Source organism: Herpailurus yagouaroundi, unplaced genomic scaffold, assembly GCF_014898765.1.
Source record: "Herpailurus yagouaroundi ecotype Mexico unplaced genomic scaffold, PumYag 180, whole genome shotgun sequence".
Lineage (NCBI taxonomy): Eukaryota > Metazoa > Chordata > Mammalia > Carnivora > Felidae > Herpailurus > Herpailurus yagouaroundi.
In genome coordinates, this window is record NW_024412411.1 from 3,650,623 (window position 1) to 3,664,863 (window position 14,241).

At 38.0% G+C, this 14,241-nt stretch overlaps 1 protein-coding gene across 7 annotated transcripts in view; it reads right to left on the bottom strand.

Moving 5' to 3' along the window:
- C2CD3 (C2 domain containing 3 centriole elongation regulator) overlaps positions 1 to 14,241 on the bottom strand; it is a 148,274-nt gene that overhangs the window by 33,876 nt on the left and 100,157 nt on the right. For all 7 annotated transcript variants that reach the window (XM_040489300.1, XM_040489298.1, XM_040489297.1 and 4 more), the window contains 3 exons: positions 12,826 to 12,890; positions 8,375 to 8,580; positions 6,912 to 7,045 (listed from right to left, as the gene is read on the bottom strand). In XM_040489300.1, coding sequence (XP_040345234.1) covers positions 6,912 to 7,045; positions 8,375 to 8,580; positions 12,826 to 12,890 — 405 coding nt within the window. The remainder of the gene's footprint in view (positions 1 to 6,911; positions 7,046 to 8,374; positions 8,581 to 12,825; positions 12,891 to 14,241) is intronic.

Here is a 14,241-nt window from a genome sequence, read left to right on the forward strand (position 1 = left end):
TTTTGTTTGCTGGGAGATTGCTGATTATCCATTCAATTTCCTTGTTGGTAATTGGTCTGTTCAAATTTTGTTTCATCTTGATTCAGTTTTGATAGGTGACATGTTTCTAGGAATTTATCCATTTCTTCCAGGTTGTCCAATTTGTTGGAATATAATTTTTCATAATATTTTCTTACAATTGTTTTTATTTCTGTGGTGTTGGTTATTTCTCCTCTTTCATTTGTGATATTGTTTATTTGAATCCTTCCTTTCTCTTTTTTTGATGAATCTGGTTAGAAGTTTATTAATTTTGTTGATTTTTTCAAAGAACTGGCTCTTGGTTTCATTCATCTGTTTACTGTTTTTTTAGTTTCTATATCATTTATTTTTGCTCTAGTCTTTATTATTTCCTTCCTTCTCCTGGTTTTGGTTTTTTCTTTGTTTGTTTGTTGTTGTTCTTTTTCTAGCTCTTGTAGGTGTAAGATTAGGTTGTTTGAGATTTTTCTTCCTTTTTGAGGTAGACCCGTGTTACTATAAATTTCCCTCTTAGAACTGCTTTTGCTGCATCCCAAAGATTTTGGACCATTTGTGTTTTAATTTCATTTCTTTCTGTGTAATTTTTTATTTCTTCTTTGATTTCTTGGTTGACTCATTCATTTTTCAGTAGCGTTATTTCCATGTATTTTCACTCTTTCTAGATTTTTTCCTGTGGTTGACTTCTAGTTTCATAATGTTGTGGTTGGAAAAAATATATGTTATGACTTTGATCTCTTTAAATTTGTTGAGACTTGTTTTGTGGCCTAATATATGATCTATCTGGAGAATGTTCCATGTTCACTTGATAAGAATGTGTATTCCAGAGTAGATCAGTATGGAGGCTCCTCAAAAAAGTAAAATAGAACTACCCTATGACCCAGCAATTGCACTACTAGTTATTTATCCAGAGGATACAAAAATACAGATTTAAAGGGGTACATGCACCCTGATGTTTATAGCAGCATTATCAACAAAAGCCAAACTATGGAAAGAGAGCCTAAATGTCTATTTACTGATGAATGGATAAAGAAGATGTGGTATATTCACACAATGACTATTACTCAGCCATCAAAAAGAATGAAATCTTGTCATTTGCAACAACCACAGATGGAGCTATGGTGTATTATGCTAAGCAAAATAAGTCAAACACAAATACTATATGATTTCCCTCATATGTGAAATTGAGGAAACACAAGAGGTGAACATACAGGAGGGGGAGAAAAAAAGAGAGGGAAACAAACCATAAGAGACTCTTAACTGTAGAGAACAAACTGAGGGTTGATGGAGGGAGGTGCGTGGGGGATGGGCTAAATTGGTGATGGGTATAATGGAGGGCACTTGTTATGATGAGCACTGGGTGTTACATGTAAGTGATGAATCACTAAATTCTACTCCTGAAACCAATATTACACTATATGTTAACTAACTAGAATTTAAATAATTTGAAAAAAATGGAGTACTTTAAATAAATGACATTTTACAATATTTTATATGAACAAATCTTTTCCTAGTAGTTTCCCTTTTTTCAAGGTTCTACACTTTTTCTTTTACTTTTTAAAATAAAACATGTAAGGGGCACCTGGGTGGCTCAGTCGGCTAAGCGTCTAACTTCGACTCAGGTCATGATCTCGTGGTCCGTGAGTTCGAGCCCTGCGTCGGGCTCTGTGCTAACAGCTCAGAGCCTAGAGCCTGTTTCGGATTCTGTGTCTCCCTCTCTCTCTGACCCTCCCCTGTTCATGCTCTGTGTCCATCTCAAAAATAAATAAACGTTAAAAAATAAAATAAAATAAAATAAAATAAAATAAAATAAAATAAAACATGTTAACATGGAAAAAAAAAGAAAAAAAAGAATGTGTATTCTGCTGTTTTATGATGGAATGTTCTGAATATATCTGTTAAATCTATCTGGCCCAGTGTGTCACTGAAAGCCACTGGTTCCTTGTTGATTTTCTGTTTATTTCCACTGACTTAAGTGTTACCCATTCTCCTTTAATAAATTGTCCACATTACAGCCTGAGTGGTTTTTTTTAAAACACAGGTCTGGTAACAGTAAGAACAACACTATTTATGGAGTCCTTATTATGTGACAAGCACTGTTCTAAGCATTTGTGTACTAAACTATTTAATCACCATTGTTTCTTTCTAGCTTCGGTTTCTCTGTTTTTAATCTATAAAACAAATTTCAAATTTCTCAGCATGGTATTCAAAAACTTGACTTCGGCAATAACAGTCTTCTCTTTAAGTAACAGCTTCAATGAGATAGCATTCACATCCCATACAATTTACCCAAAGTCTACAATTCAATGGTTTTTAGTATATTCACAGAGTTGTGTAAACATTGCCACAATTTTAGGATACTTTCATCACCCCCCAAAAAATTCTATACCTATACATCAGCAATCACTCCACACTTCCCCTTCTGTCCCAAACCCTCACCCAAACCTCCCAGCTCTAGGCAATTGCTAATCTACTTTCTGATTCTGTAGATTTGCCTAATCTGGAAATTCATGTAAATGGAATCATAACAACATAGTCTTTTGTGACTAGCTTCATACATTTAGCATTTTTTTAATTATTATTTTTTTAATGTTTATTTATTTTTGAGAAATACAGAGAGAGAAAGAGCCAGACAGAGTGCAATTGGGGGAGCGGCAGAAAGAGAGGGAGACAGAATCCGAAGCAGGCTCCAGGCTCTGAGCTGTAAGCACAGAGCCTGATGTGGGGCTCAAACTCACAAACCACGAGATCGTGACCTGAGCCAAAGAAGTCAGACACTCAACTGACTGAGCCACCCAGGTGCCCCACATTTAGCATGTTTTTAAGCTTCACCCATGCTGTAGCATGTATCAGTAATTCATTCCTTCTCATGGCTGAATAATTTTCCATTATACAGAGATATCACATTTTATTCATCTACTCATCAGATGATGGACATTTTGTTTGTATTTTTTAGTTACTAGGAATAATGCTACTACTACAAACACGTACAAGTTTTTGTATGAACATATGATTTATTCTCTTGGGTATATACTTGGAAGTGGAATTATTGGATCATACGGTTACTCTACGTTTAACCTTTTAAAAGGAAGTGCCAGACCGTTTTCCAAAGCAGCTGCACCATTTTAAAATCCCATCTACCATGTATGAGGGTTCCAATTTCTCCACATCCCCTCCAACATTTGTAATATTTGTCTTTTATGATTACAGTCATTGCAGTGGGTATGAAGTGGTATCTCATTATGGTTCAATTACATTTTCCTGATGGCTAATGATGTTAACCATCTTTTCATGTGTTTATTGACCCTTTGTATATGTTATTTGGACATATGTCAATTCAGACCATTTGTCCATTTTTACTTGGGTTACTTGCCATTTATTATTGAGTTGTAGGAATTCTTTATATATTCTGGTACAAATAAGTCACTTATCATATCTATGTTTTACAATTATTTTCTCCCATGCTGTTGGTGGCCCTTTCATTTTCTTGATGGTATCATTTATAGCATGAAAGTTTCTAATTTTGATGAATCCAGTGTACTTTGTCTTTTGTTGCTTCTGCTTTTGGTGTCTTATGTGAGGAATCATTGCCTAATCTAAGGTCATGAAGATTTCCTCCTATGTTTTCTTCTAAGAGTTTTATAGTTTTAGCTCTTACATTTAGATATATGATCCTTTTGGAGTTAATTTTTATATACAGTGTGAAGAAGGGGTCCAACTTCAATCCTTTGCATGTGGATATATAGTATCATTTTCTGAAGACTTCTTTCCTCATTAAACTATCTTGGCATCTTTGACATCTTGGCATCTTTGGCACATGGGTTTATTCTGGACTGCCAATATATTCTACTGATTTAGATTTCTATCCTTATACCAGTAGCACACTGTACTGTTTACAGTAACTTTGTGTTAAGCTTTGAAATTAGGAATTCGTTCTTTTTCAAGACTGTTTTGCCTACTCTGTGTCCCTTGAGCTTCCATATGCATTTTAGGACTAGCTTGTCCATTTCTACGAAAAATCCAAAAGGGATTATGATAGGGAGTGTGTTGAATCTATAGATCAATTTGGGGAATACTGCCATCTTAACAATATTAAGTTTTCTAATCTGTGAACATGGGATATCCTTCCATTTATTTATACATTCTTTAATTTCTTTCAGTAATGTTTTGTAGTTTTCAGAGAGTAAGTTTTGCACTTTAAAAAATTTTTTTAAATCTTTATTTATTTTTGAGAGAGAAAGAGAGAGAGAGAGAGAGAGAGAGAGAGTGCGTGCCAGGGAGGGGCAGAAAGGGAGGGAGACACAGAATCCAAAGCAGGCTCCAGGCTCTGAGCTGTCAGCACAGAGCCCGACATGGGGCTTGAACCCACAAACCATGAAATCATGACCTGAGCTGAAGTCGGACACTTAACTGACTGAGCCACCCAGGTTCCCCCGCACTTTTTTTGTTAAGTATTTTTATTTTTAAGTATTTTTATTTTTAAGTATTTTATTCTTTTTGATGCTATTGTAAATGGAATTGTTTTCTCAATTTCATTTTGGGTTATTCATTGTTGATGTACAGATATACAACTGATTTTTTTAAATTATTTTTTTAATGGTTATTTATTTATTTATTTTTTTGAGAGACAGAGACAGAGAGACAGAGAGACAGAGTGAGAGTGGGGAGGGACAGAGAGAGAGAGGGAGACACAGAATTCAAAGCAGGCTCCAACTCGACGTGGAGCTTTAACTCATGAACTGCGAGATCATGACCTAAGCTGAAGTCAGATGCTCAACCGACTGAGCCACCCAGGTGCCTCATATAAACAACTGATTTTGTATATTAGAATAAAAAATGTTGGTTGTGGGCACCTGGGTAGCTCAGTTGGTTAGGCATCCGACTCTTGGTTTTGGCTCAGGTCATGATCTCATGGCTTTGTGGGTTCTAGCGCCATGTTGGGATTCTCTCTCTCCCTTTCTCTCTGCACTCCCCTACTCGTGCTGTCTTTCTCTCAAAATAAATAAATGAACTAAAAAAAAAAATAAAAATGTTGGTTGAAATTTAATATGGTAAAAATGGATAGATATAATTTACCTAAATAAACCTCTTTGAGGTTATCACTATTTTTAAGAGTATAAAGGGTTCTGAAGTGGAAATGTTTGAAAACTGCTTTACTAAGGTATAACTGGTATATAATGAATGTCACATATTTAAAGTATACAATATGAGGTAATTTTTTTGGGTATAATTTTTTATCATGACTGAAAAACTATTGACCAAATAACAACCCTTTATTGGAGAAGTATCAAACTGGTTATTTGGTTCAATTATAGCATAATTTCATGCCACAATATTGAGTTTTGACATATGTGTACTTCTAAGGAAACCATTACAACATAAAGATTATGAACATATCCATCACACTTAAAACTTTCCTCCTGTCCTTTATAATTCTTCCCTCTTTCTTGCTCTAGTCATCCTTTCTTGTCCCTAAATAACTACTGATTTGCTTTCTGTTGCTATAGATTAGTATGTGTTTTCTAGAATTTTATATAAATGGAATCAGATACAATGTACTAGCTTCTCAACACATTTTGAGATTCATTTTGTTGTGTATCAGTACTGCCTTTTGAAAAATTTCTTAGTAGTATTTCTTTGTATGAATATACCACAATTTGATTAGCTTTAGATGGCTGGCTGGATTAGAATATGTCATTTTGATATAGTCCTTTTGAGATGGGAAGAGGGATGTTTTTATGTGGACGAAAAGCAAACCATTAGACTTAGCTTTTACAATTACTAAATAGTGTCATCATTGATCTATATTCTATCCTAATACCAGTACCCTTATCCTATCCATGTCTCATGGACTGGTTATGGTCAAAGTAACACCCATAAAATAGATAACAGAAAAATTATTTAAGCCTGTGATCTAGGATTTGACAGACACATGGGATCCCTTTATATAGAGGGTAGAGGCACTCTTCATGTGGTAAGCAGGTAGAGAGAGCTACACAGCACTGAAATGGGCTTTGGTGTTAGCGAGTATCTTTCTGGAATAAAGGATCTACTCATAACTGCTACTGTAGGAATGGCTATTTTAAGGGAAGATCCCTTGTCTTATCCCTGAAGTAGGGAGACAGACACAGGAAAGACTGGTGGAGGCAGGGGGGTGACAAATGCCACTAAGGCCGGGAAGGGAGTGGGGTAGAAAGCAGCAATGTTATTCCTAGACCTCGTCCTTTAAGAGAATGGAATGTGCTCTAGCCCCAATATCCACATGCATGTCCATGGTTGGCTTTGCAAAGCAATTGGATGGGCCAGTTGCTTTTTATAAAATAATTTGGTTCCTAGGTTTGGAAAGGGAAAGACCTCACACAGCTGATGACTGATTTTAGGGATAAAGGTTAAAGGCCTCTGAGGAAAAAAGAAAAGTATCCTTTCCACTGAAGCTACCTTTTGATAGCAGTAAATATTCTAGTTCCTATCTTATAAAAAATTTGTCTTCATTGGATCCTGGAATTCCTAGGGATTGTGACAAAAGATCAACAAAGCTCTTTCCCTGTCTCTAGTTTCTGACTCTGTAGATTTGCCTAATCTAGATAATTTCTGGTTTATTCCTCTAATAAAGGAAAGAGAGGGGCGCCTGGGTGGCTCAGTCAGTTAAGCATCTAACTTTGGCTGAGGTCATGATCTCACAGTTCATGGGTTCTAGCCCCATGTCGGGCTCCGTGCTGATAGTGCTGCTTGGGATTTTCTCTCTCTCTGCCCCTCCCCTGCTCATACTTTCTCTCTCTCAAAATTATATAAATTAAGAAAGAAAGAAAAGAAAAGAAATAAAGGAAAGAGAAATGACAAGCCAGTTAGCATGCTTCCAACTCTCTGACTCTATTTCTTCCCATCAAAAATTCACTCACCTCGTAGGAGAAGAGAAATCAAGTCCCCTTGATGAGGTGTGAGCAGGTTGTTCTGGGGTCCATCTTGCAACCCAGCCAGGGAATGCAGCATACATACCAGAAGCAGGGAAGGAAAAGGGGCTGTGTATTGGGATCTGTAGAATCCATGAGAAAAATGGTACACTTGTCACCACAAATTCTTTTGGAACAAAGCAGTATAAATAAATTTGTAAAATTTACTGTATGTAGATAAATATAATTTACTGAGCATTTTCAATGGGCTGTACTAAGCAATTTACATGCATTTTCTCATTTAAGCTTCACAATAATCTTATAAGGTAGGTACTATTATTATCCCCATTTTACACACTATGCTATCAGATTGCTTTTTAGTTACTTTATCTGTTTTTATGTTCCTGCTCCCCCAGCTAGTTTGTGAACTCCTGGCTGGATATCATTGTATTTTACATGTGAGGCTGATCTGGCTGTCATATTTCTTGTCTCATGACTATCAGGGTAGGTGTGAAGAAAAGACCTTCTTATACACAAACTGTTTAACTCTGTCACTTTCTCATGCATTCATTCATATTCAATATTTACTGATGCACACTCTGCCAGACCCTGGGCCGACATCCATGATAAAAGAGGTAAAAAAAAAAACCAAACAACCCTACAATCTTTGCTTTGATAGAGTTCCTCCATCTGGGACAGTCTGAAAATTCTTTCTTTTACAGTTAAACTCCCTAAAAGAGTTCTTTGTATTTGCTATTGTTGATTCCCCTCTTTCTGTTTTTTTTTTAAATATAAGATAGACTAATGATTTTAATGTAATAGAATTTTTGAAAACTTCAGCCAATATGTTTCAAACTCCACACTACAAATAATTTTATTTAAAAATTGAGATACGGCCATTTGTGAGAACATGGAACAGAGAACAAACTGATGGTTGTTAGAGGTGAGGGAGAGGGCAAAATGGGTGAAGGGGAGTGGGAGATACAGGCTACCAGTCATAGAATGAATAAGTCACGGGAATAAAAGGCACAACATAGAGAATACAGTCAATGGTATTGTAACAACATTGTATGGTGACAGATGGTGGCTGCACTTGTGGTGAACATAGCATTATATATAAACTTGTCAAGTCATTATGTTGTATACCTGAAACTAATGTAACATTGTGTGTCAACTAAAAAAATTTTTTTAATTGAGATATAATTAATGTATTGTAAAATTCACCCTTTGAAAGTGTTCAGTTCAGTGGTTTTCAGTATATTCAAAGTTGTGAATCCATCACCACTATGTAATTCCACTATGTATACCACTGTGAAATTTTTATCACCCTAAAAAGGTCGTGAGATCATCATGAGACACAAATACATAATGCGTTCTGCAAGCTGGAAAGTACCAAACACATGTAAAGGATCTTCTTATAGATTTTCTCAGTAGAACCGTTACTGGTTAAGAATTTGAATTAGGATACGTACCCGTGACCCTGGGGTCTCCATCCCACGTCTTGATTGTCTTTCTTCTTTGAAGTGCATCAAACTTTCCAGAGGGGAGACAGCAACTTTTATCTGCCCCTGGCACTCTCCACTGAAGTCTGTGATGTTGTACCAGCCACAGACAAACTGGAAGCCAGAAAGAAGCGGGGAGAGGTCCACTGAAGCAAAGCCAATCACCCTCTCCTCATCTGTGGGGGAAGAGAGAAGAGCTGAGCAGTGTAACTGGGCATGTCTTGCCACTGACATTAGAGGTTGCACAGAGAATAGCTGATACAGAGGACTGGGCGGTGGTGGGGGGTCATTTAGTGATTCCAAAATCAGAAGAGAAGACAGATAATAAGGATGAGAGAGACTGGGAACCAGAGCCTGCTTTCACTATTATGATTTTCCTTTTTGTATGGCAGGGAAAAGCTAGTAGAGTTGAGTTCTGTCCTCTTGATATAGGCAATTGGAAAACAACCCTTAAACATGAGAAACACTTGTTCTTTTCCCTACGTTATCATGTCTCAGTAATTTTCCTCAGGACATGGGTCTTGAAAAAAATCATCTGAAAGACCATCACCTTTGGAATTATGAGGGATTTACATATCTACATTTTCTCATTTATACTTGTCTGTATTTTCCAAATTCTCTATAACATACACATGTATTACATTTAATTAAAAAAAAAAGTGACACAAATCACAAAAGAAAGCCAACCCCCTAGAAAATCAGTAGTCAGTACAAAATAAGAGGTTGGGCTCAAGCTTATAAGGGGGCTGCCCGTAATGAGTATGAAGACCCTTTCTTGGATAGACAAGCAACCATGCAATGACTCTTGTTTTCTGACTCATTGCTTCTTGTTCCTCATTTCTGACATGAAAGTATCTGGGCACAAACAGGCCCCCATCACTCCATAAGTTCTTTTTTTGTATAGGCTCCACTCCCTATAGTGAATATTAAAGGCTGATTCTACCAAACATAGGACACAATTTTCAGTTTTCAATTTGCTAAATAAATCAAGGAATGTAAATTTTTAAGAGGAGTGGTCATGAGTTTCCAAGTTTCTTGTGCACACTGCTGGTGACACTGAGCTCATCACACACTGTCTAATGTTTGTTTAGACAGCTTACTCTTCTTTGGACTGGGACCCACCTGAAACCTGAGACCAAATGTCACTTGCTTTATGTTCCCTACACTCGCCATTCCTGGTGTAAATCTTCCTACATCATGAGGAAGTTGCTAAACATCCACTGAGAACACAAATGACCTGGCCAACATAGAGTGGGACAGAGAGGAGGTGCATTACAATAGCTAATCTGAGTATGGCTTTGACTGAAAACACATTACTTTAATTCCCTAAACCTCAAGTCTCATATACACAATGAGAAGTAATGAACCAGATTTAAGACCCCTTCAACTTCCAAGTTGAAGTCTTAGGCTCTAGAACGTTTGAAGTTGTGTTCCCCAGAGTAGGAGTCAAGTTATTCCTACCCAACAGGAGTGAAGAATATTGGCTAGAACCATTAATTTGCACTCCAAAGATTTTTTTTTAAAGCTTTGCAATGAAAACTAATCTTGCTTTGTTTGGTTATCCAAGTATAACCTGTTCTTGATAGATTGTAACTTTAGGGTTCTGCCTAATGAAAGCACTACATCTAAACATACCTGAGAAGGAATCAGGCTAAGGTGATCACTGAGAAAAACAATAGCTTTGAAGAGCTCAGTTTAATTATCAGATTGAGTGGGACAACCCATCATTCTTTCTTTGTAGTTTTGTGTTCTAATGATCTCAAACTTCCTTCATACTCGTTCTTTACTCCAGACTTTTGTATTTGCTGTTCCCTCTGACTATACTATTTCATGCCCCTTCGTTTCTCAGCTGAAGTGTGCTCTAGGAAGCCTTCTCTGACATCCTGTCTGAGTTAGATATCCCCTACCGGAGAACCATATATTTGCCTAATCATACTATCCATGAGGACAGAGACCATGTATGCCTTATTTTATCTTTGAATCCCTAGCACTTAGCATAGTGCCTGGCACAGAGTAGGAACTCAAATATTTACTGAACACAGCTTGGCCAGGTTTGAGTACCTTTTGCATAGCTGAGGCTATGTGGAAAGGATGGAGTTAAGGGAAGAGAGGCATCTACCTACATTGAGAGACAGAGCTAAATAAGTGTGCTTCGTTGCGTCTAGGCATTTTCCCCATCTCCATTTACAATAGGGTTTTACAGGATTCTCTGGAGGTCCCAAAAGATAGGGAAATGTATTTTGTTCTTCTCTATACTGAATAGCCCTAGCACAGTACCTGAAGCATAGGTGTAATAAAAATAGCTCCATGTATTAAGCACCAATTATGTGCAAAATACTTTACTTTTTTAAATGTTAACTTATTTATTTTGAGAGAGGAGGATAGAGAGCAAGTGGGGGAGGGACAGAGAGGGGGAGAGAGAGAGAGAGAGAGAGAGAGAGAGAGAGAGAGAATCCCAAGCAGGCTCTGCACTCTCTGCACAGAGTCCCATGTGGGGTTTGAATCCACGAACCATGACCTGAGCTGAAACCAAGAGTCGGATGCTTAACTGACTGAGCCACCCACGTGCCCCATGTGCCAAATACTTTATAAATATTATGTCTATTCCTCATAAAAATCCTGTAGGGCAGGTACTATTATCCTTATTTTATTAATAAGGAAACAAAGGCCCAAAGACATAAAGTGTTTTACCTTAGGTCATGTAGTTCGTAAATAGCAGAGCCAAGATTTGAATCTAGGTCTGCATAAGACCAAAACTTACTCTTTTCTTCTCACTACAGTAAGCGTGAATCGAGGCAAACCACAGTCTGCTTGACCATCTCTGGAGTACTTCAGAGAAAGAAAAGAATAGAAAGCCAGGGAGGAGGTGGAGCCTAGTTAAATATACCAGGAGTTCTTTGTGTTGGTTCAGAGAAAATGCATTTATAATCAGTTCCTGCTACATTTATGAGGTTAGGTAGGGGTGGGGGACATGATAAGTGAATCTAAGGCAGGAGCATGGGATAAATCATTGAAACCAGATTCACAGCATCATTTCCAAACCAAAGCACAGGAGGAGAGACAGGTAAGTCCATTTCTTTTACACGTTGACCACTCTCAGGTCTTTATTAGGCTCTGGGGTTAGCTCTCAAACTTACCACTGGCAAATAGTGTAAAAAAATGTGTAAAAGGCCCTAGCAAGAATGTTAAAGAAGCTAGATTTATAGGAGGGATTTAGTTAAGACAAAATTTTCTAAGCATAGAAACTGTGACATAACTGGATGTCCTCATCTGCTCACTTTTCCCATCCAATCTTACTAGCATGGTGAAGTACAAAAGGTGAAGGCTGTACAGCCAGTCAGAACTGGGTTCAAATCCTGGCTCCACCAATTAATAGGCATATGACCTTAGTCAAGCCCTAAACTTTCTTGGGCCTCAGCTGTTACATTTGTAACATTTAACTAATTATATTTTTACCTGCTTTTAGATATTTGGAAAGCTCTCAGCATACTACCATTCACTAATAAGAACAAGAAAAACTGAGAAGGTTTTACTAAGTATCAGGAACTCATTTAATTCTTCCCCTGAGGTAGGTACTATTTTATAAATAAAGAAACTGAGCATAGAGAAATTAAGTCATTCACCCAAGGTCATACTACCTTGTAAGGGGTAGAACTGGTATTTGAATCCCAAGAGTGTGGCTTCAGAGTCTGTGCTCTTAATGTTGTTGAATGATGCCTCTTAATAATGGTAGCTGACTAAAACGAGGTTCAAGGACCATGATGTTAGCACCTCCATCCTGGGGAGGTTCTTAGAACAAGATTCTAGTCTTGTGTACTGCTTAAAAATGCTAGGGTCGGGGCGCCTGGGTGGCGCAGTCGGTTAAGCGTCCGACTTCAGCCAGGTCTCGATCTCGCGGTCCGTGAGTTCGAGCCCCGCGTCAGGCTCTGGGCTGATGGCTCGGAGCCTGGAGCCTGTTTTCGATTCTGTGTCTCCCTCTCTCTCTGCCCCTCCCCCGTTCATGCTCTGTCTCTCTCTGTCCCAAAAATAAATTAAAAAAAAAAAAAAATTTTAAAAATGCTAGGGTCTTGGTTAATAAGCCAGAGTCAACAGAAGGTGTAACATCATACAAAGGGGGAGAAATCATTTGTGTATGGCAGGCTATACACTGTGACTGTTGAGATACAACTGGAAAGATTAAATGTACTTGGACTTCTGCACTAAGCAGGCAGTCAAATAAAATGGTATGGCTTCTAAGGACTTAACTTCCATAGGAGAATAATGTGGCATTCTGTGAGATTCCCTCTAACATATACATGTATTCCCCATATCATAAGAGCCATGGGTTCACTTGGTTAAAAAAAGAAAGGGATTTGGAATTGTCAACAGGATGTGAGCTCATTTTCACAACCAAATAGATATTCACAGAATAGAGTTCATACCTCCTTTATGCCAAACTTTGAAGACCAGAGTTTGTTGTGGGTCCAAAAGAAACTCTTTTGATAGCCTATTAAGAAAAACAACCACCATAAATTAACTGTGTAGGAATTAACTTCTGCAGTATGAAACTTAGATTTGAAGAATATCTTATAGTTTGCAAAGCACTTTCCTAACATTTTCATAGTCATCTTATAGGATATATTTTTATCTTCACAGTTAAAATGAGGGATAGAAGCTCAGAGAGAAGTAACTTGCCAAGACTTGAAATCAGGCTTCCCAGATGCAGTACTTCCCTGCCTGATGATATCTGCCACATTCAGACTCAGTTTCTCAGGACAAGAGGGGGTGTGGAAAGGGAGTTCCTCAAGAGGTAATGGCCAGTTTATTGGAGCAGGTAGGGATTCTTTTTATGCAATGTTGAAAGGGGAATGGTGCGGGGGGCGCCTGGGTGGCGCAGTCGGTTAAGCGTCCGACTTCAGCCAGGTCACGATCTCGCAGTCCGGGAGTTCGAGCCCCGCGTCAGGCTCTGGGCTGATGGCTCGGAGCCTGGAGCCTGTTTCCGATTCTGTGTCTCCCTCTCTCTCTGCCCCTCCCCCGTTCATGCTCTGTCTCTCTCTGTCCCCAAAAAAATAAACGTTGAAAAAAAAAATTTTTTTTAAAAAATAAAAAAAAGAAAGGGGAATGGTGCGAAGGGAGGAAGAGGGGAAAAGAACATCTACTGAGTGCCTACCTTGGGCCAGGCATGGTGCCTAGTGTCTCATATACATGTAATCTGCACAAAAACCTAGACATGGCATTATTATCCCTGCTTTACAGATGATACAGATGGGCTAAGAGAGGTCAAGTGTTTTGTTCACGGTCACATGTGAGTTGGTGAGTGGCAGGGCTGGGACTTAAAGCCTAGTTTGCTTGACTCCAAAGCCAAATTGTCCAGAGGCAAAGCACCAAAATAGGAAAGTGCCCAATTTTCATACAAGGTAAAGAAGTTGATGTGGAATTCAGTGAGTATCTCTAATACATTTTATGTGAAGTGACTTACATAGTTTTAAATTACAAATATTTGGAAAATTCAAAAACAGGTACCATTGTTCCAGGAGATCCAGGGAAAACCAAAAGACTTACTATCCTTCCCTAGACACCGTTGGGGAACTGAAGAGAGCCCAGTTTAACACCAATGAGAGACGTTGTGATAAAGTGAAATTCTGTGTCAAAAATCTGAAGTCTAGCTCATGGTCAAAATACACATCTCTGAATTCTAGCTCTACTATTATCACTTGAGTGGCCCTGGAAATGCAGACTTTTTGAGCCCTGGTTTTCTTACCTGTTAAATTGGATAATTATTTTCTACCTATGAGGTTCCTAGCAGCATCAAGTGAAACAATTTTGTGAGAAAGCAATTGTAAACAGCACCATTACTC